At 41.5% G+C, this 23,428-nt stretch overlaps 1 protein-coding gene across 3 annotated transcripts in view; it reads left to right on the top strand.

Annotated features, from left to right (window-relative positions):
• Positions 1-10,286: 10,286 nt before the first annotated feature.
• The window catches only part of ehbp1l1a (EH domain binding protein 1-like 1a), a 47,732-nt gene continuing 34,590 nt past the window's right edge, over positions 10,287-23,428 (top strand). For all 3 annotated transcript variants that reach the window (XM_085349758.1, XM_085349759.1, XM_085349760.1), the window contains exons 1-7: positions 10,287-10,575; positions 17,465-17,522; positions 17,831-17,926; positions 18,003-18,056; positions 19,139-19,317; positions 19,627-19,772; positions 23,121-23,189. In XM_085349758.1, coding sequence (XP_085205884.1) covers positions 10,472-10,575; positions 17,465-17,522; positions 17,831-17,926; positions 18,003-18,056; positions 19,139-19,317; positions 19,627-19,772; positions 23,121-23,189 — 706 coding nt within the window. In that variant the 5' untranslated portion in view covers positions 10,287-10,471. The remainder of the gene's footprint in view (positions 10,576-17,464; positions 17,523-17,830; positions 17,927-18,002; positions 18,057-19,138; positions 19,318-19,626; positions 19,773-23,120; positions 23,190-23,428) is intronic.

Genomic DNA, 23,428 nt, shown 5'->3' on the forward strand with positions numbered 1-23,428 from the left:
AAAAATGGAATAAATTAATTTTTCACCTCAAAATTCCACAAACAATATCCCACAGTGACAAAGTGAAGACAGTTTAAAGCTCTTGTAGAGTGATTAAAAATAAAAACCTTTTTTGTGGACTGTAAGGGCCCCTAGACTGAGGCTCTCTTTATTGCAACAGTTTACCTCTGATGGGGGTCTTTCCCTACCAAATGTTTTAATGTACTACTGGTCTTCACATATTCATAAGCTGGCCTACTGGCTAAATTCACCCAACCTGATTTGGTGTAAACTTGAGATTCAATCAATTTCTCCATACTTTTCTCCTGCCTCCCTTATCTCTTCATCATTAAAACATCTTCTGTTGCTTCAAATCCTGCGGTGCTCTCTACACTTTAGATCTGGTTTCAGTTCAGGTCGCATTTTAAATTCATATCGCCGTCTACCAGGTTACCATTGTTAAGGAATCCTCTATTTTCCCCTGGCACTACTAACGCTGCCTATTTGATTTGGCACGAAAGAGGCACAAAGACCATGAGAGCCCTTTACAAAGATGATGTCCTTCTGAGTTTCTCAGAGCTCAAAATGTGACCTACCTCCTTCTCACTGGTTTCTCTATTTGCAAATTAGACACTGTGTCTCATCACTGTTTCCAAATTTCCCAGTTCTCCCTGCTGATCCTCCATGGGTTGACCTTCTGCTTGTTAGGCCCAATCAAAAATCAGCTATATCAAATATACATCAAACGCTTATGGTGACCGAATCTGACTTCAGGTAAAATCAGAACCGCCTGGGAGCGTGAATTAGGTGTTGAACTGTTTGAATCATGCTGGGATAAGGTGAATGTCATCATGCGCTCAAGTACACCATGTGCTACAGCTTGTACTTTAAAGTAATAGACAGAGTCCGTTTATCTAAACTTTTTCCTTTAGTTATAAATGTGACCTCTCCTTGCAATCTAAGCCATGTGTTGTTCTTCTGTCCAAGTCTGAACAAATTTTGAAGTGAATTATTTTCTGTACTTTCAGGGTTTTTTGGAATTCAGATCCTTGAAGATACTCTAATTGCCATATTTGGAGTTCCAAAGACTCCTCTTAATATGACTCCGCTGCAAACAGATCTTGGCTTTTTGTTCCCTTCTTGCTAGACGCTGTATTTTACTCCTTTGGAAATCTCCCACGCCTCCATCTGCATCGCAATGGCTTAATACTGTCCGGACATTTCTGAGGGTGGAGAAGATCTCACTCAAAGTGAAAGGTAGTTCTGTAAAAATTATCTGCAAGTGGAATATCTCAAATCTTTTCCTTAGAACAATGCAATTTACCCACCGACTGGACTGAAAAGAATTTGAAATTTACTTTTTTTAAAGGTAGGCATAGGATTTAAGCACCCCCCCTTTTTTTTCTTTTTTTAATTTATTTTATTTATATAGTGTTTAATTTTTAATTTATTACTATTATTATTTGAGTTTTACTTTATTTTTTTTACTCACTTTTTCTTCTTTTTTTCTTTCTTTTCTCAGTTTTCTGTTCTTGTGTTGGTATGATGTTTTTTTTGTATTTTAATTTGTCTTTTGTTTAACAAGAAAAAGTTAAAATGATTGGGGAAGAAATGTTTGAGAAAATATGTCATGTAAGATGCATACAATACAATGTATGTAAGTTTGCATAATCTCTTGATGAACAAATAAAAAATAAAAAATAAAAAACAAAAATATAACGTGCATATGTATTTACAGAGTTAGCTGAATACTTTGTTGAAGCAGTATTATTTAATAAAACTACAGATTTGTAACTCCATAATTAGAAAACTCCCATTTCCATGAACAAACTGGAGTCCATTGAAATCACTGCAGCACAATTGTTGAACTTGTCTGTTAAGGCGTCTGAGGATGGATCTCAAAACTGGGTTATAGCTGGCAGACAGTTGGTATTGTAGGAAACCCCCTCTGTGGCTTACAACCATATTAGAACCGGGGGCTGATAGTGACACACACTATCAGCAAAGGGTCAGGGTTTAAAAGTCTGCCAAAGGGGTACAGGTGTGATTATGGGGACGGTGGAAATGAAATACGTGGATAAAGCATTTACACTGAAGGCTGCGTTAGCTCCGGCGCATCCCTGAGTCTGGGAGCTGATTGGCCCGGGTTCAGTAGGTTAATGGGGCTGTGTGTGCGGGTGTGTTCACAACTGGCAGGGACATGCAATGTTTGTGTTGCGCTCAGCTTGACACCCACATACGGGAAGACCACACCCAGCTGTTGATGCCAGAAGCTGCAAAAAAAAAAAAAAAGCTGAGATGATTATCCAGGTGGCTCATTTGAACCCCGTGCCAGGTCATATAGGATATGACAAAACTCTGGAGTGAAGGGGGGAAGGGTGCAGTCCACGAGGACTGTGGGGTCAACGGCTGCTAGACCGTCCCACCATATCAATGTACTGCACGCCGTCTTCCTGGCGCTTTGGCACTTTGTGCCTCGACTGCAGGGGTTCCACGTGATTCGTCTCCTCGGTCAGATTATCAGGACGGACAGCATGGTTGCGGCGGTCTATGTGGTCGAACAAATCTGCCACGGCTTCAGGTGGGCAGAGGTCAACCTCTTTGCCTCCATGGAGTCAACACACTGCCTCCTGTTTTTCTCCTTAAAGGACACGACCCTCCCCTAGGGTGGGATGCCCCAGGTATTGCCTTCTCTCCTTTCTCCCTCCTCCCCTCGGTCGTCCACCAGGTCCAGACCGAGGAGGCAAGGCTGGTCCTGGTGGCCCCTCATGCCCTCAGTGATCCCGCACCCCCTGTTTGAGGGATCTTCTGTCCCGGGGGAGCAGGTCACTGCTTCATCCCTTTCCTGGGGAGGTGCGGCTGACAGCCTGGCCCCTGAGAGGGAGAGGCTATATTCTCCCCCTTCTACTTAAAATGGCATCTTATATCCATAAGATATAGTCCACCTGCTTGCATTTTCCCCCACTGCAGACAGGTTATGCTGATTCAATGATCCTCCCTCTTCTTAAGAGCTTGAAAAGGAAGCATTTTTAAGTTTTTGAAGACATTTCACCATCCAAGCTTTTTCAGTTCCAAAACCAAATAATGAAGAGTCCTAAGCATCTACACTCTGTAGGCTGTCTCTTATGAGGTGGTTGTCACATAGTGCTTCAAATGTGCTCCCCAATCATGTTGATAGAAATTAGCCAGGATTATTACTTGATTCCTCATGGCCTGTTGACTTTTGCGAATTCCCATCTCATGGCCCATACTCACTAACTTTCAAATATTAATTGATTATGAATTACATCATAATCAAAGTGGTGAGGTGATATAATGTGTGTCACCTCACCACAATGTGTGTATGGTGCATTTCATTACTGCTGGGTGCAGGAAATTACAGGCTTCACCTTCCACCCATCTATCCGTCCATCATCTTCCACTTGTCCCCTTCACTATCACGGGGGAGCCTATCCTAGCTGCTATGGGTCGACCTCTGACAGCCGTCCATTGTCACCAGTCTATGACGGGGCTATCACAGAGAGACAGACAACCATTGACGCTATAGCCATTAGTAGTAGTACAAGACGTGGTTTACACATTTGCCTAAGAAGTGAAAGATCACTGCCTTGCTCTGAAGAGGAGCCAAATCCCTTTGGGGTTGTGTCGGGAAGAGCCTCTGATGTAAACAACAGTCAAATCAAACATGTATGACTAAGTGAGAAGCTAAAAGTAGCTTCTTTATCGTTACTCATCATGTTGTTAGAAAGGAATTTCCCAAATAAGTGTATTTCTCTTCTTTCCTTGTAGTACTACAATTAATTAATGCTTCAATCTTAAATATGACAAGGTTGATAATAGGGTCATAGTAATCAAACCATTACTTAAAAAGCCATCCTTGAAAGAGTTAAACAGCTAACAGATCATCTGCTGAGGAATGGTTTATTTGAAGAGTTTCAGTCAGGTTTCAGAGCTCATCACAGCACAGAAACAGCTTTAGTGAAGGTTACAAATGATCTTCTTATGGCCTCTGACAGTGGACTCATCTCTGTGCTTGTCCTGCTAGACCTCAGTGTTCGATACTGTCGACTGTAATAGGTGTTAATGTAAGTGGACTAGTTCTTCTATAACATTTTTCTACTGTATTTGAGCACTGTCAGAAGGTGGGAAACTCAGAAAAGTCCCACTTCTGTACCAAAAGCAGACTACTCCCACACACACTAAAGAGAGGAGAGATGGAGCGACAAGAGGAGAGAGAGAAAGCAGCAAATCAACCTGAGAGGGCCGAGGCACCGTGACAAACTCGGGGTTTTGCATCTTGCCCGAGGATATTTTGGCATGCAGACCGCACATCAGAGATAAAACCACCAACCGCCCAGTTAACGCCCTCTCACATCCTGGGTCATTTGATCTCAGTAAGTCACATGATAGGCTGGGGCAAGTTCTTACAACGGTTTACCTCAGCTGATGGTGACCCACACCTGTTTTCACACTTTGGCTCATGTGATTAGGCAGATGATCAATAGTGGGTCAACTCTTTAGGGACACTCCCAGTAGGGCTTAAAAATCTGGGACTGTCCACCAGTTGCTCTGAGAACTGAAGAAGGTTCTCAGGTGAAACGTCTTCAAGAAAAGTCCAGACACTTTTCTTTCCAAGCTGCTTAGATTACCATGACCTGGATGACTGAGAATCTTCACAGACATGATTGGATGAGGGTTACCAGCCTTGCCCTGCCCCCTCAACCCGCTGCCCCATCCCTCCTCTGCACTCGTGCCACAAACCACACTCTGACACATGGGTTTTGTGTTTTATTCTAAAATAGACATTTCCTTCTAAATTCTTTTCATACATGATAATTTGTAGTGTTACCACATCTTTATGACAAGTATGTTATCATAAATGACTGTAATGAGGAACAACATGGTGATCCAGTGGATTTTCTTCTTTGGAACATTTGGGAAACAGAATGTTGATAACCCCACTGGTAGTTTCTATAACCAGTAAGGGGAATGCTGGCGTTGTCCCCGTTTGTTCAGGAGGAGGTTAACATATTGGTAACTGCAACATAAACAGAGGACACAAACCCCAGTGTTTGGTTGTGTATACATTTTGTTGGTGAAAGAACATATAACTGTTTAGTTTGAAGACTTGTTTACATTTTGGATGAATGTGCCTGTAATGAAGCAGCTGAAAGGTGCAGGCTGGTTTTCTTGGAGTTGGAACAGAGGGCTGTTGTGTCCTCCTGCTATGGACGTATTTGTAGACTTGAAATTGAGCTGGTACCAAGCTGGTCTGCTCTCACCTCCCCTCAGGAACACACGCTCATACCCAGCTGTGCATCCATGACTCTACATTAATTTGCTGGAGACTGTCATCTTAAACAGCACTGCAGCTTACCGTTTCCATACCTAACACATCCTGAACCTCAACACATCTCTTTACCCTAACATTGAAACACAATAGGTGTTTTTTGCTGCCCACATAAAGAAGAGGCCACTCACTCAGTCACTGGAAAACTAAATATAAAATCTGGATCTGTCAGCATGAGACAGTGTAGAATAAATATGTTAACATACACTTAGAGTTGTTTTTATTACTAGACAAAAAGACTCATGGAAACATTTGAAGGTGAAACTGAGTTCAGCTGACTCGCTGCTGAGAGCCTCCTTTGTCATTTCCCTGCAGTCATGAGATCAGTGTTGAGCTGTGCTGCGGCTGTGAGACGCACAGATGACTGATGGTCAAGCACAGGATTAAATACCACAGCCAACTGTTGTTCCCGATTTAGGATCCTCAGAGACAGCATGTCAAGTACAGACAATCCTGCAGCTCCCATTCACTTTAGAGTCTTAATAGTTTTTAAAATCTTTAATATTTTTTGGTTTCCTGCTTCCAACTTGAATGCTTGGATTCCTTCCTCTGCTTGTCCCACATTTCCAGGATGTACTCAGTAGAGAATGTAGGAGCTAAAGAGCAGGATTTTCAGTTTTATCTTTCTGTAACATATTGTGCTGTCTAGAGTCTATGTAACTGAGACTGAAATGTAAACTGCTGCATCATGGCAGCGAGGACAGTTCGATGTTTTGTAACGGTAATATTTCAGTGCGTGCTTCTGACAGACAGCTCACAGGTGTCTGGCTTAGCCAGGCTACAGTTACAAAGGTCACAGGCAGGAGTGCAGCAGGGATCTGATTGCTTTGACCTTACTACAAGTTTCCAAGTATATGTTATGATCATTTTGAGCTTGAATTCTTGGATGTTTTTTAGTGAGCTCTTATTGAACAGTAGAATTTCAAAACAATACAAATAATACTGAAATGGTTTATGGAAACCATCACAATCACCAGGCTGTGGTGAATGATTCTGTATGTGGTTGTACCAGAGCACTGACAGTTTCTGTAGGTTCACCAAAGCATTGGAAAAATAGCAGCTACAGTTAGGTTCACAATGACACACTTCCTTTATTTTAACTTTAAACAATCAAGATGTGTTCGAAGAGAATGTTTAGCTCTGATGACAAAGATTTAAATTGTTACATCATTGTTACATTAAGTGTTCAGGAATTACAGCAATGTTCCTCTGAAGCAGGCCACATCAGGGGATCAAAGGTAAATGGGCAAACTATTCATGTAATACTTGCATGAAAATTCCTCGCTGTCAAAGACTGTAAATATCATGGACATCAGCAAATGCTGTAATTCCTCCCCTCTGATGTTTTGCCAGATGTTTGCTTCAGCCTTCATCAGTTGGTGCTTGCTCTTGGGTCTCCCTGCGTTCAGTTATGTTTTCAGAAAATGAAAAACATGCTCTGAGATCAGGTGAGGGACATTTCCATTAAAAAAAAAAGAGAAAAAATTAATTTTCTTTCTTTCTTTGGATGGTGAAGGCAACAGTGGTACTAGTGGCAATCAGAACAGTTGGTGCAGTGACCTTCAAGCTGGGCACAGGGCTCCAGGAGATCCCAGGAGCAACACCTCTGTCCAGAAGAGCTCAGTCCTAGGAACAGCAAAGATACTGCGCAGGACCCTCAAGCTCCTCGTCTCTGGTAGGGGACTCGAGCTTGAGGAGAAAGACCGCCCGCAGTGCCCTCTACTTTAATTTTACTAATCTTGCCAACCCTAAAAATATAACATTCTTTAAAAAATGAATCAATCTATTTCTTATAGAATTTTGCATTTTTAAAAAATTATTATTATCGTTATTATTATTTTTTAACATTGATCGGTACCTTACACGAAATACAAAAACAACCCTCTTTACATTTTTACATGCTGTAGTGCCATATTTTGGGAGCATTTCAATTTGCTATGCAATAAAATACAAACATTATATCCCACATTTTAATAATATGTATGTATTAAGTCCATAGTAACTACATACATTGCTAAAATGTGCAAAAAAAGACAAAGAAATTGAAAATCGTTTTTGTTTTTTGTTTTTTTACTCATTTTTCTAGTTACAGAAATGTCAAAGATACATTCCTCAAAACTGTAAATGCAAATATAAATTCACTGTAAACAGCAATGACAGACTTATTATTCTCCTGCTTTCCTGCTGGTAAGCAGCAGAGCACCAAGCCTCTGTAAAACAACACATGCAGATGGATTATAGTGACTCACTGTTCATTTCGTATTCATTACTGTAACACACTTTAGGCAGAAGAGCATTTTTAAATATTATCCGCATATATTTGTATAGTGTTTCTATAATTTACCTCTACAAAGCTTTATGGTGTAGACGTTTGTGTTCAGTTCATCAGATTAAGAAAACACACTGCTCTGTTTGACCTGGGACATGGAGGGTGACGTGTTTTAAAACTCCTGTGGTACAGCTGTGTACTGTGGGTGTGGAAAAGAATGATCATTGTACTGTCTGATAATATCTACATGTAGTGAGAAAAGCAGGGCTCCCAGCCAGTTTCCTCATGCAACTCCAAAACAAAAGTCCAAACTAAGACTATTCACATGTAACACGTTCCTCTCTGTAACGTGTTACATGTTTGGATCTAGATAAGAGCACATTTAGAAACCAACCTATTATCAAGATGGGTTAAATAGATACCACGGTCAACTGTGTCAACTCAAACTGTGCAGTCAGCTTTTCCCTGATCTTAAAGCTTTGGTGTTATAATTGTTCTGTTTACAGTAAAAAGCAGTAAAAAGCCACTCTACAGACCACTGGAGCATTTGATATCCACACAGTAATCTATTTTCTTTCGCTTACCCTTGTCCAGATTGTGGGAACAGTGGTCTAGGCAGAGATTCTCAGACATCCCTCTCTGCAGCCATGTTTTCCAGTTCTTCTGGTGGGACCCTGAGACATTTATAAGGTGGGCAAAATATCTGCCCAACGGGTCCTGGGTCTAGTGTCTCCTCCCAGTTACACATGCCCAAAACATCTAACCTGACCAGATATTTTTTTTTGTTGTGGAACATAAGGATAAGTGGAAAAGGATGGATGGATGGATGGATGGATGGATGGATGGATGGATGGAAGAGCAGTGGCTCTAGTCTGAGACTCTCCTAAATGACCAAGCTCCTCATCCTATCTGAGGTCGCTGGAGGCCTTACTGGTCCAATCCCTGATTGCCACTAAAGTTGGGCATTACTCTGCCAGTATAGTGATTTGGGTCTGCTGGATTTGGAAAAAAGGAAGTCATGATACATACATTGGCATAAACGTAATAAAAGGTGAAAATCCCCTAGTCGAAGTTCTTCTTTAAATGTTTTTACAAATGATAAAATAGGTTACTTTTAGCTCTCAAATGTTTTTAAAAAAAATAATTTCCCAATGTCATCATTCTTTAGACTCTGCATGTAACAAATATAAAAGGCTGATGCCTGTGTGTGCCTCAGAAGCTGCATTACATCCTTCATGTGCTAGCAACAGATTATAAATAGACTGACACCTAAAGTGGAAAAGTCCCCCCAGCTGAGGGGGGCTCATGACAGAGGGAAAGGTTTCCTGCCAGTTAGTTTGTGCTTCACATTTACTCCTTGCTAAAACATCTGAACAACAGCAACAATGTTATTATTATCAGATTATCCTCCAGGATATGAAGCCACTGCATGTGTGACGTGTTAAATTAATCTGAGCTATGTCAAGGCACCCATAGTTATAACTGTAGTGAAACAGGAAGTTTAATAGGTTAGAGAACAGCTTTCATTAAATAACACATCTCCAAATTAGATAAGTTACACTACCAGCTAAAAGTTTGGACACATCTTCTCATTCAATGGTTTTTCTTTATTTTTACTACTTAAGATACTTAAGATGGATAGTAGATAGAAACCGAACAACTCAAATATATGAAGCAAGATATTATGTAGCAAAACACATTAATAAATATCTGTCTGTCTTGTATTTTAGATTCCTGAAAGCAGCACCCTTTGCTTTGTTGGCAGCGCTGCAAACCCTCGGCCTTCTCTCAGTGAGCTTCGTGATGTCATCACCTGACATGGTCACAAGAGTCACCTCTGCTGCTGAGGACGCATTCATCGGAACCAGCATGGCTACCACAGCATCCTGCAGCCACATGCATCCCATCCAGTTTGTGTTTAGTTGGACCATCATTTGTTTTCCAAACACACCTCCAGGCTGTGTCAGGGCTGTTTGACCAAGAAGGAGAGTGATGGAGTGCTGACCAGATGGTCTGGCCTCCACAGTCACCTGACCTAAACCCAGTGGAGATGGTTTGGGTTGAGATGGAGCTCAGAGTGAAGGCAAAGGACCAACAAGTGCTCAGCATCTCTGGGAACTCCTTCAAGACTGTTGGAAACCGTTTCAGGAGACGACCTCATGAAGCTCATGGAGACAACGCCAAGAGTGAGCAAAGCAGGACTCAAAGCAAAGGCTGTTTGGAAGAATCTGAAATATCAAACATGTTCTGAGTTATTTCACACTTTTCTTGTTTACTACAGAATTTCATGTGTTTATTCATAGTTTTGATGCCTTCAGTGAGAATCTACAGCGTAAACATTCATGAAAATAAAGAAAAAACATTAAATAAAAAGGTGTGTCCAAACTTTTACTGGCAGTGTGATTAGCAGTGAAACCACAGTGTAAACACTGGGTGGGGCTCTTCTGTGTGCTTTGGCTGCTCGCCCTGTGACGCTCTCCTTTGACTTCCTCTTATTTATTTATGTATTTGTGCCAAAATATAAGCATTCTAGTGGAAAATGTATCATTATTTTTGTTAAAACCTTTGTTTTAAATGCTCACGATGAGATTTAAACTGTAAACTTCCTCCTTTGTTGATGGGTGGAAGTTGGAAGAGACATCTGATTTTATTTTGAAAGTCCCAGTGACGATGGGTTCCGGTTTGTCCGCGTTAACTTCACGATACGTGACCGGAGTATTTGTTTTGTACCGTGTCTACGGATCGAGCACTGGTGAGGATCTGTCATCGAGGCAGGTGGAGTCTCCCATCCACTCCCCGGTGAAGGAACACGGAAGAGGGGACACGCCTGCCCTCCGTGTAATTTAACTTCAGCGTGTGTGACAGGGTCGAGCATGACTTCGGTTTGGAAACGGCTCCAGCGGGTAGGAAAGAAGGCGTCGAAATTCCAGTTTGCGGCTTCGTTTCAAGAGCTGATCATAGAATGTACAAATAAATGGTGAGTGATATAATTCTTATATTTGTCAGTATTTGATAACTGTGGATTTGTTGCGCACCCCGGCACTGCTCCGTGGTGTGCTCTCTGAGCGTTAAAGAGGCTGACAGAGAGAGTGATGCCAAACTCCGGTCAGGCGTGTGAACTTCTCATTTCGGCGAGTAAAGCCTGTGAAACTAAGTGTATCATCCACACTCAGTTTACACGAGCCGGCGTATTCATCACTGCGCATTAACGTCTTATTGACAGACTTAATACAATTACTCCGTGTAATTACAGGTCGTCGGCACAATACCTCAGGTTTTAATGTTCAGAAAAAATAATGCTAAATGCTTTGTTTTGCTGCAGAGAGAGCCCGCCCCATTACTTCCGTGTTTGTTTTCTTGATAAGAGAACTGTAATTGTTACCATGCGGCATCCTAATAACCATGGCAACGGGTCAAGCCAAAAAACTGTCGTGGCTGTGGGAGTGAGTGGTGGTGCAGTTTAGTGTCACTGCTGGTGTCACGTGTGCTGGTGGAAGGATGAAGCATCTACGCCGTCATCATTGGCTGAAAGTAGACTTCTGGACACTGAGGTCATGGATAAAAACTTCCCCTCTTATAAGAAATCTGTGGCAGGCCCAGGTCTGCAATAACTGTTGGGAGGAGTTAAAAACACGAGGAAACCTTTTTTTGAAGGCAAACAGTTGTTCCGGTAAAGTAGCGCTTTAACCAGATTCAAACACTTGTGTTTTTGTGGCTCATAATGTGATTCTGGGTGAGTGCTGGGCCACCACCAGCTGACTTTACACTAACTGGTCACATTTTGTGAGGCTGGGCTGTATAAGAAATCAGCCACCACTTTAATCACACTCTGGAGCTCTGACATGTGGCACAGAAAGTGCACATTTAAGAGTTTTGTCTATTTATTACTTAACAAAATTTACATTTACAATAAAGACAGCTGGGGAATAGATTTCATTACAGTATCTTTTGGAAGGTGCTGTAACATAATTCCTCATTGCAGAGAGTACTGTGCTCCCTGAGCCTGGTTCTGCTGGAGGTTTCTTCCTGTTAAAAGGGAGTTTTTCCTTCCCATTGTTGTGCTTGCTCATAGGGGGTCATGTGATTGTTGGGTACTGTGGCCCCTCTGTGAAAGAAAGCCTCAAATCAGAAGTGGACTCCATGGTATAACTCTCAAACATGCACCTTGAGATGAAGTGGTATCTCACTAATTTAGAATACTTTACCAGTCCCTTTGTAAAGGCCCACAATTAAAACCATTTAACGAAGGATATTTTATTAAAGCAATATAATAGGAGCAAAACAAAAGCAGAACCAAATAATACTAATCAGAAAATATTAATCAAATCACCTCGGTTACATGTGTCTAATGAACCCATTGTAAGCTAATGCTGAGCTTGTTCGGATCCTTGTGAAGAAGGAGGTTGGAGAGATGGGCACACCCAGGCATGAGGAGGAGCTTCCAGCTGTGAACATCTTAGGTCCAATCCTCTGAACTGCTCTTCTTATCTATTCTGCACAAAGCTTTTATACCTGCTCCTCCTTTCTCCCCCTTTTTACGTCACATCGTCTAAGATAACGTCTGGTCTCACCTGTGGAATCACTGTCCACCCGTACCTCATCATCCTCTCCCTGTCTGTCTGAGTTGTCATCATACATGATTTAAAACTAACTTTAAAAGTTAAAATCACTTCATTACAGTTTCTTTTTTTCCATGTTATTCTTACCATAGAAAGTTTCATTGTATATGAACATTCAGTCGCATATTTCTCCTTATGTTCCATTAGTTTATACAACCTCTCTGTCATGATCTTATTCTTACATGAACATCTTTTAGCATAATCCCTTTTAATCCAGTTACAGGAATACTTTCTTTTGCTGTTTTTCTTTAAAACTGAATACTCAATACATTTTCTTTTATTTAATCATACATTTATAAAGTCAGACATTCTCTCAGATTAGTGGCTCCTTGGTGTCACACCCACACACTAATTATATATATTGGCAATTAAGAATTAAGCAAAAACAAATATGAATTATGGCCGTTTGTCCTTAATTTTTTTTTTTAAAGGCTTAAAACTCCCCGAAAAGCCTTCAGCTGATCCAAAATGCTGCAGCAAGAGTCCTGACAGGGACTAGAAAGAGAGAGCATATTTCTCCTGTTTTGGCTTCCCTTCATTGGCTTCCTGTTAAATCCAGAATTCAAAATCCTGCTCCTCACATACAAGGTCTTAAATAATCAGGCCCCATCTTATCTTAATGACCTTGTAGTACCATATCACCCTATTAGAGCACTTCGCTCTCGCTCTGCAGGCCTACTTGTTGTTCCTAGAGTATTTAAAAGTAGAATGGGAGGCAGAGCCTTCAGTTTTCAGGCCCCTTTTCTGTGGAACCAGCTTCCAGTTTGGATTCGGGAGACAGACACTATCTCTACTTTCAAGATTAGGCTTCAAACTTTCCTTTTTGCTAAAGCATATAGTTAGGGCTGGACCAGGTGACCCTGGATCCTCCCTTAGTTACACTGCAATAGACGCAGGCTGCAAGGGCTGGCTTGCTTTTGTCCTGTCTCCCTCCTTTCACCTCCAGCGAGTCCTGGCTGTTAGCTGGTAGCTGTCCCTCCCTGAGCCTGATGCTGCTGAAGGGTTCTTCCTGTTAAAAGGGAGTTTGTTTCCTTCCCACTGTTACTATTTAGTGTCATCTGACTATTCTTATAGGGTGGAGGGTCTTTACCTTACAATATAACTGACCACTGTTGTTGTGATTGTGAAACATCAGCATGTAATGGTGCACAAATCTAAATAACAGAATTATTAAATGAGTCTACCAGTGAGAGACGGGGCCTTAAATGAACCCAAAAAGCCGACTGGCCCAGTCACTAAAAGTTTTGTTTTGGCAAGATAAGGACCTTTTTTTCTCTCATTATTCCACGACAGATTAATCAGATCAGATATTTGGACCTGATCCCAGATGTTGAACTTGAGTATGAGAATAAAGGAGTATAAAGGAGTACATGATTAGGATGATGATTGCCAAATTCTTTAAGAAAAACTACAATATTTTGCAAAGTGAAGAAAATTCTTTAGGAGGTAGATCTATAACTGACTCTACGAGCCAGAGACATCTTCATGGATGAACCATCAGTCCCCATTGGCCTCTTCCAGAAAACATCTAAAATCTTGGTATTTGCTCGGCATTTCTCTTCTCGTGAACAGATTGGATGATTAGTCTGGTTTTCAGTGTTCAGGACAAGCTTGAAACATGTTCCTCTTGGCCATTTCCAGTTTATGTATACAGAGGATATTGTGCTTAGCTTTAGAGCTGCTGTTTTAGGTTCGGCATGTAGGAGTTCCTTTAATTCCACTGGCGTTAGTCATTGTTCAGTCAACATGTGTTTTCAGTCTTCTGGCCCTGGCTTGTATTTTGGCCGGCCTTCCTTTCACACTGTTTGTGCTTTGTGGTAGTTTAGAGAGATTTGTCACATTTTGCATGCTCTGTACTGGGGTCAGTGGTGTCTGTTAAGGCAGTGTTACTGGAAATCTAATGACAGCACACTGTAAAAGGTAATTATCATGTAATCACGTCCTTTCTTTTTGGGCTCTGAAGGAATCTCTGAGGTCAGAGTGCCCGAGGTGGTTTTAAGCATCCCTTATTTTGTCCCATAGGATTTTCTTTTCTGGATTTCATCCCAAGACAATTAGATCAAAGCCAATATTCACCGGAACAATAAAACCACACACAAAAGTTTAACACTGAAATAAGTTAAATGTCAAAGCTAAAACGGTGACAAAGATTTTGACACCACGACTAAAACTAAACTTTTATTTCTTTCCCAGCAAAAAGTTTTTGAAACTTATGATCTATAATTGTACATTTCTTCTTCTTCTTCTTCTTCTTCTTCTTCTTCTTCTTCTTCTTCTTCTTCTTCTTGTTATTTGAAACAAAAACTGAAGCAGCAAAGTGCATAAGAAACAAACTTTGTGTCACTGCTAAAATGTTTGGTCATGTCTGTAGGACAAAGATGCAGCCAGTTCATGTCAATAGTAACCAGTTTTATACCAGGAGTAATGCAGATTAGCAGCTCAGATCGAGGACACTCAGTGAAGGAGTGAGTAATGTAGTAAGCAGACGGTTTACATACGTCTGTATTTCTTTCTGAAAACATCGGGCCAATTCAGACCAGTGAAAGGGGGCTGAAGGAGAATCTGTGTATTTGTTGATGTCAGGGTCATGAATTGCTGTGTGAAGCAGGCAGGACAGGATCCCACTGCAGACTCACAGACAGGCCTTTATTTTAGAAGACACAGCTGTGAAATATAAAACTAAGTAAACTGGGACGACGCCTGAACTAATCAGGCAGGCAGAACACACAGCAGGGAAATGAAGGAGGTCGCGACAACGGACAGAGTGAAACGAAGGGCTGAAGTATACAAGGATAATGAGGGAACGAGAAACGGGGGGAAACACAGCTGGGGCCAATCAGACGCATGAGACGAGGCACCTTCAAAGTAAGACAGGAAGTGACATGTACAGTGAGAACCAGACAACGACAGTAGGACATTGAACATGCAGATATGCACGCAGACAACTAAAGGGCCAGATGTGACCCCGAGGTCGTCTACCACCCAGTCACACTGTCTAATTTGCAACAAGAGTTAACAACATGCTTCAGTTTGACCTCCGACTAAAATGATCTCAATAAATGTTTTTTATAGGCAGATTCATCATGTAAACACCCAAAACTGGACTGATTTGGCTTTGATGAAAACTATTTTGATCATAACTAATAGAAAAGATTCCCAGAACTACAAGTTGTCAAGTTGTCATAAAGCTTAACCAAATTGCTCTAAATCAAAAACAAATACAGTGAGTAAAGCAGAAAACTGTTGAACACTTGCCCAAATGATCAACTAACCAGCTGCTTTTGGTAAGAGACTGTGAGCGATGAGTGAGAATGAAAGCAACGGACAGAGAACAGACATGGACAACACGCTTCACAGAGCTTAGAGCAACACCTGCTGCACTATTTATAACAGACATGTTTCTGTGCTGACCTATAAATGTACAGGCCTGTGGTGGTGAGTAACTCAGTGGTTTGTAGAGACAAAAGCGCCTGAAAGAAAACATTCACAGGTACCAGGAATGATGTATAACGACCTCATTTTAAAATGCACAGTGTTACAGTGTAACCATATTAGAGGAGGCTTCACAGTTTGAGGAGCATACAGCCTAGCTGATCCATATTTAAAACATTCTTCTGATAGACTTGTACAATGATTGTGATGCCACAGAAATGTCATTTATGGCAAGCTTAAATGATTCGCCCACACCCATGCATGTGTCTTACCCCAGGCTGTAGAAACAATGGGCTCAGCTTCAGCCTGAAAACTGAAAGGAACATGAAGGTGCCTTAAACCTGAAAACATCCTGTTTAAGTATACCAAACCTACCTGACCGTAACCCATAGATGTCTATGGGAAAGCTGCCCTGAACCTTGACCTTGTAAACTCTTTTCTGATGAGTTTACGGGCTTAGTCGCTCACTGAGGGTTGAGGGATGTAGCTCAGGTGGTCACTTACTAACTAGGTTGATGGTTGGATGGTGCTCCAGTCTGCATGCCAAATCCTCAGGAAAGATACTAACTCCATGTTACTCTTCGATGCATCCACTGAATGTTAGATTGGAAACAGCGTAGAAAAAAGTGCTTTTGCGAATGATCGAGTCTACAGGTTGTGTTAAAGTGCTGTATAAGAACCAGTCCACTCAAAGGAGACACTCTCTCCTGCACCATGCCTGTTTGTGATAATGCAACTATGCCTCAGTCCACTGAGCATCAGCCTGGTAGTTTTACAATGCCCATGTTATAGCTGCTCATCGCCGATGCTGTAGAATCGCCTTCTGAACAAATGTTCTTTCAACTTTGGGAACAGATGAAGTCTGGACTGTAGGGTGGATGATGAAGTTTCAACCAAAGTTTTGCAACAGAGTGACAGTTTGACAGGCGACGTGTGGACGTGTGGACGTGTGGTGTCGTGGACGATGCTTACGCACAGTGCTCAGCTGTGTTTTGGGACTGAAAGGGGGTTTTGTTGGTTGACTTTGATGGCTGGCACTGTGAAACACTGGAAAAACTCAGAAGGGCATTTCTGAACTGGAGAAGACAAATGCTGAGCAAGAGCGTAAGCATTCTCCACAACACCGCGCATCCACACGTCGCCCGTTAAACTGTCGCTCTGTTGCAAAACTTTGGTTGAAACGTCATCACCCATCCACCCTACAGTCTGGACTTCACCTGTTCCCAAAGTTGAAAGAACATTTGAAAGATTGTGCGGCGGCGCTGGTGAGCAGCTATGACACGGGCACGACCTGTTTATCTTTCTATCCCCATTTCGGTCGATGCGGGAGTCCTTACTTTTGGGATTGCGCTTGTATGTTTCAGTTTCTTGTCCATTTAGGTTCCCCTTTTGTCTTTGTCCTCTGTGTGTTTGGCATGTATGTGTGTGTGTGTGTGTGTGTCCTTGTGTGTTTTACACAAGGTCTGACCAAATCGTGGGTGCCATCATCATTGCCACACAGATTGCAATGAAACAGGCAAAACATGTCAGTGTTTCTGCTCACAACAGAGTCAGTGTCTATTGTAAAAAATAGATTTCACATACAGCCTGGGACTTGTTACCAACATGAAGCTGGAGAAGAAAATCTACAGCCTGGCTGAAGTGAAAGTCAAACTTTCATTCAGAAACTGGTTAACTTGTTTATCTGTGTGTAAGACAGTGTCTGTGTTGAAAAAGGATTTTAGTTGTTGCTGTAATATACTCATTGTATGCTGCCAGACACAGTAAAATCAGTAAAATACAGTAAAATACAATATACGCTCTGCTGTTATTCAGGCAACCGGACAAACTGAGAGTGGTGTGGATCAGAAGGAGCAGACGTCACAGCACAAAGGTAATAAAAGGAGAAACAAACGAGCGTCTTTACAAAGCACTGAAAGGAGCTAGTTGTGCCAGCGCTACTTAAGAACAAAATTTGACTTGTCATAATATAAAACCAGTGTTTCTACGTGAGCATCTGACAGATGGAGTAGTTTTTACACTGGGATTAGTCATTACTAAATATTTTGACCTAATACATGAAGGCTGCACATCCAATTTGCATAGCAATTAAAACGTACCACATTTTCCATTTTGGACTGATATAATCCTCTTTAGTGATTTGCAGCCTTTTCTTGATGCTTCCTGTTTCTGTTCTGTCAGCTGCACAGCTGGCAGCCAGGAATCCAGAACCCCTACAGAGGCTTGGTGGTTTGGCAGGTTCCAGAGAGTTTAGATATCACGGTCACACTCTTCAAGGTATGGAGCTGATTAATTATATGGATTATAGATGGGGAATATAATGTCATTCAGCTAATTATTTATGCTCTGACAGGAACCGACTGCAGAGGAGTTTGAAGACAAAGAATGGACTTTTGTTATTGAGAATGTAAGTCTGATCTTTTTGTGCTAGCTTTCATATTGTGGTATGATCATAAACACTTGGGGCCTGAAACTTGGCTACCTGGCTAATAGGACATAGAGGTGTTCTGTGGTAACGACACAGGACCAAAGTGGAAGAACAACAAACTAAATTAGAAGATGTTCTCACCATATCCAGCCATACTGAGTAGCAATGGCAAGATGATTATGTGACTAACTAGTACCGAACTGATGGGACAAGAAAAGTACGAAGTAGAACCAGAACAGCTTAGGATCCAAAGCACATCGAATCCCTTATCAAAGATGGTGGGGCAGAGGGAGTTGGACATATCTATGTCAGATGTCGTCTGGGATTCATTCCTTTGGTAAACTCCACGTTGCTCTGTGCTACTCCCTACTGCAATTCAAAGTACCACAGGGCCCACTTATCTAAATCCAAATTAGCTACAATCTATCCTATCTTAGACCCTCGCTGTAACAGGTGCAGGTCTGATGATGCCAAACTAACCCACGTTTTGGATTTACCCTGCCTTGGCAAATTTTTGTGAGGATGATCAGTATATTACTGGGCAAAACGTCGGCTGCGGTCTTTCGGTTCCCTCCTGGCTAGGCGTGCCATGTTGTTGAGGTGGAAGGCTGCTGCCCCGCCCTCCCACGATCATTGGCTGATCTCATGTTGTGTCTCAGTCTTGAAAAGATCCACTGCTCCATCCAGAACCAAAAGGGCACATTTGATCAAATCTGGGGTCTTTTTCTGACAAACTTCTCTAACCTTAACCTAACCTTCAGGATGTTCCTGCTGACTAACTGACTTGCTTATTCCATCGAGGTCTGATGTGTGTCTGTGTTAATGGGAACGTGAAGCTCAGTGGTGTTGCAGCTAACTTCTGTGGGGTTTGTAAGGAAAGGGTTTGTTAGTATTGATCACTCAATAAAAATATTTTGAGTAAAAAGATGGCGGGGGCAATGTTATGTTATGCCATACTGTGGTTAGACCTTGAGTTGTGTTGTTGTTGAGTGGTGACTAATTATCTTTGGGATTAATGAATGTGTGTGCATTCAAACTTGAACTCTATTTTTTTAAATCAGGAGACAAAAGGATGTAAAAAAGTGCTGGCATCAGCTGATGTCAATATGAAGAAGTATGCAAGCGCCACACCAGCTCAGTACGATTTAACACTGACGCTCAAACCACTCTCTGTGAAAGTGGTGGAAGCCACACTGAAGCTCAACCTGTCGTGCATCTTTCTCAGGGAAGGCAAGGCCACGTAAGTCAAGAAGCATTTTTATTTATTATTTTTTATGACGTTCCAGGAGCAGTGAGGATTACTTTTCTCTGCAGATTTCCAACGTAATGTCCAAGTTGTTGAGGTTTTACTGTGGTCTATAAAAATCTGTTGGGTTAAATTTGTATCTGGACATTTGAGCACAGCACGCTCAGATCAGCAGTTTGTGTAACATCCAGTGTGACATCAGCAGCTTTGCATTGAATCTAAAACTTTCTGTTAGGTATGTGAAAATATTAGTGGAGCTGGATAAAGGTAGTGATGTCTGCTGATTTCTTTGTTTTATCACAGAGATGAGGACATGCAGAGTTTGGCCAGTCTTATGAGCATAAAACAGAATGATATTGGTAATCTGGATGACTTTAATGACAGCGACGATGAAGTCAGCGAAGAGAGAAGGTCAAACTTTGGAACAGGACAAGTTACTTATGTTACAGGTAAGATTTGTGAGGATACCTGTGCACTGATTCAACCAGGCTAAAAATGACAGAAGACAAAATACTCAACTTTTAGGTAAAAGCAAAGCCTGGAAGATAAACGATGTCTTGTGGTTTACCTGTGTCACACATTTAGTAGGTGCCTACAGATAGTAAATGTAATGATGAGGCCCAGATATGATGGCTAGATAACAGTTATATCATCTCCAAAAGTTCAGGTTCTGTGTTTGCTGCATATGGGACTGCATGGATATGTACTGGTCAGAGTGCTGGTACATGTTCACCAGCAGAAGTACCTAAAAGGCCTGACAGCATCAGAACTAGATGATGAGACAATGAAATAGGGTGGTCTGGTCTGATGAATCAGGATAAATACCTGAGGTAGTCTTAGATAGTTCTACAAGTGATTTTTGTTTGTGTAATATTTTCTGCTACAAGAGTCAATGCATGCCTGCGCTTTTTAGGTTTTAAAATTTGCAGCTAGAAATATTGGATTTAAAGTGCAAATATGTACCTAAAAAGACAATACCAGAATTAATACATACAGTGCCATGAACAAGTATTTGTCCCCTTCCTGATTTCTTCTGGGTGCTTTGCATGTTTGAGTGACGAAATGTTTCTCCCACTGAAAACGCGACGTCCAGATAACCAGAATGAACTTTTTGGGATTAGACAAAGATGACCTGAATAAATATAAAATTCAGCTTTTAAATGATGAATCATTTATTAAAAACTAAGGAGATCTACCTGCCCGGTGTGAACAAGTAGTTACTCCCATTTGAGGCTGGGCGATATGGCCTAAAATCCATATCGTGGTATAATTTGAAGCACGTGCGGTAATGATATATATCGCGATATATTCTTTTCTTCTGTATACCACATTTTCCGCACTATAATGCACACTTAAAATCCTTTAATTTTCTCAAAAATCAACAGTGCGCCTTATGTATGAATTCTGGTTGTGCTTACTGACCTCAAATCGATTTTATGTGGTACACGGCGCTCGAAAATCTGTCAAAAAATGTTTTAGTACGACTTTGGTAAGCTATGAAGCCGCACCGCTTGATGGATTGTCGGAGCATTACGGCCACCGTAGTCAGGAGCCTCGTGGAGTAATCTGGGTCCTAAACTCTGTCCGCTTCAGGTCCCAAAGTCAAACGAACACAGCCGCATCACTGAGAGTTAAAAACTGTCTAAAATCTTTCATCTTTAATAAAATGATCAGCATTGCTGCTTTACCAGGTGTAACAATTAATTTTAACACCCAGGCATCCATAAAAACAGGATTAGTTACATTTAACAGAGTTAGAAGCTAGCAGGAAGTTAGCTCGCTAGCTTTCACCTAAACATGATGTAGCATGTTCTGACTGAGAGATTTTTGACAAAATTCAAACGTACAGCTCTGCTATCACTTCCAACATGAATGAAGACAGAAAACTAAACAGCAGTGACGTTTGCAGGGTTACTGAAGTTGGGCTAGCTGGTATATAATGATGTGCTACGTGATCGCTAGCGACACAGCTATGCTACCATAACATAAACACAGCGAAGCTGGAGAATGAATGCTAACTTTTTTCCACTCGATAAAAGTTAACGTGAGGGTTCCCGATGGTTAGAGACAAATAATAATAATGGATTGGATTTATATAGCGCTTTTCAAGGCACCCAAAGCACTTTACAATGCCACTATTCATTCACTCTCACATTCACACACTGGTGGAGGCAAACTACGGTTGTAGCCACAGCTGCCCTGGGGCAGACTGACAGAAGCGAGGCTGCCATATTGCGCCATCGGCCCCTCTGGCCAACACCAGTAGGCGGTAGGGAAAAGTGTCTTGTCCAAGGACGCAACGACCAGGACAGAGAGCCCGGGGATCGAATCGGCGACCTTCCGGTTACAGATACGCGTCCCAACCCCCTGAGCCACGGTCGCCCCGCAGTGTCATGGCAGGATGCTGTAAGATATCGTGACACTCAGGCCTTATTACTGCCAGACCTAGGAATCAAGAAATCACTTGACTAGAACCTGCGTGACAAAGTGATGCTGACCAGAAAAAAATGGACTTCATGCCATGACTGAAAGAAACTGGAGAACAGCTGAGCAACGTAGTCATTGACTTCTATCAGTCTGGAAAGGGTTTCAAAGCCATTTCTAAGGGTTTGGGAATCTAGCCAACCAACAGAGGCGATCCTTCTTTGGAGTGGCCGGCCTATAACAACAACATTGATCTAAGTACACCATCATGACTCATTCAGGTGGCCTTAACAGAATCCAGAACAGCATCTAAAAAACTGCAGGCCTCACCTGCCTCAGCCCATGAGAGAGTTCCAAGGCAAAAACCACTTCTGACCCCAAAGACCTCAACGACTCGTCTCACATTAGCCAAAAAACTACTTGAATGACCTCCAAGACTTTTAAGAAAATATTCTCTGACCTGATGAGACAAAAGATTAACTTTTTGGAAGGTTTGACTACTAAAACTCTAAATATAGTGTTATATTTAATAAAAAGAACATGATACCAACAGTCAGAAATGGAGGTGGTACTGGGATGGTCTGGAGCTGCTTTCAAGCTTCTGTACCAGCAGAGACTACTATGATTGATGGAACCATGAATCCAGAAAATCAAATAATCTCCAGTTCAGGGCAGGAAAGTCAAGCATACTCGAATAATGCAGCAGGACTATGATCTGAAAAACACACCAGCAAGTCCACCTCTGAATGACTAAAAAAACAATCTGCTAAAAGTCTGAACTCTGCAAGGAAGAGAGCCAGAATTCCTCCACAGCGATGTGAAAGACTTGTTGCCAGTTATTGCAAACACTTGATTGTAGTTCTTGCTGCCAAGGGTGGCACGAGCAGTTATTAGGTTTGGAGGCAGTTAATTCATGATTTAATAAAGGCAGCAATTACTTTTTAACAGAAGGCCAGGTAGGTTTGGATGGCTTTGTTCCAATAATGAAATCGTAACTTTATTGTGTTGCAGTGTATTTTGTATTTATTCTCCTTATCTTTGTCTGATATTAAAATTTTCTTGATTTGTAACAACAAATATGAAAAAACTAAGAAATCTTGAAAAGGGCTCATATGTTTTTCATGGCACTTCCAAACAGATTTGTTCTGTTTCTGGTAGATATGGAATCAATGCCACATGAACGAAGCATTTTAGAAACTGTTTTTAGCTTAGACTCATGTTGGAGGGAAGAAATTATGCCCCTTCTCTCTATTCTGTTTCTCTTTGAACTTATATTCCTTAACTGTTGCTGCTTCCTTTTTGGTTTCCTATATAAAATGTGCTTTCCATTCTTTTAATCACTCTGCCTGCTGTTTTCTTTCTTCATACAAAAGCCTCTGCTTCCCCCACTGAAAGAGTTCATGATCTGGCCTGGAGGCCTGTAGTTGAATTAGGCCCCACAGGTAATTCTCACTTCTGTGAATTTATTATCATTTCTCTTCCTCCTTTCAGTTCCTCTCTTCCACTTTCCACACTCACATATGTTTTCTTAAAAATAACACAAAAACCCACTTTCATATATGCATCTGCGACTTTACTTTAACCCTCTAAACCAGGGTGTCAAACTTCAGGCCTCGAGGGCCGGTGTCCTGAAACCTTTTCATGTGTCACTGCTGCAACATCCCTCGAGGACTGGAGTTTG

Source organism: Diplotaxodon limnothrissa, linkage group LG3, assembly GCF_057381915.1.
Source record: "Diplotaxodon limnothrissa isolate DT_005_m linkage group LG3, D_limnothrissa_male_GT1.1, whole genome shotgun sequence".
NCBI lineage: Eukaryota > Metazoa > Chordata > Actinopteri > Cichliformes > Cichlidae > Diplotaxodon > Diplotaxodon limnothrissa.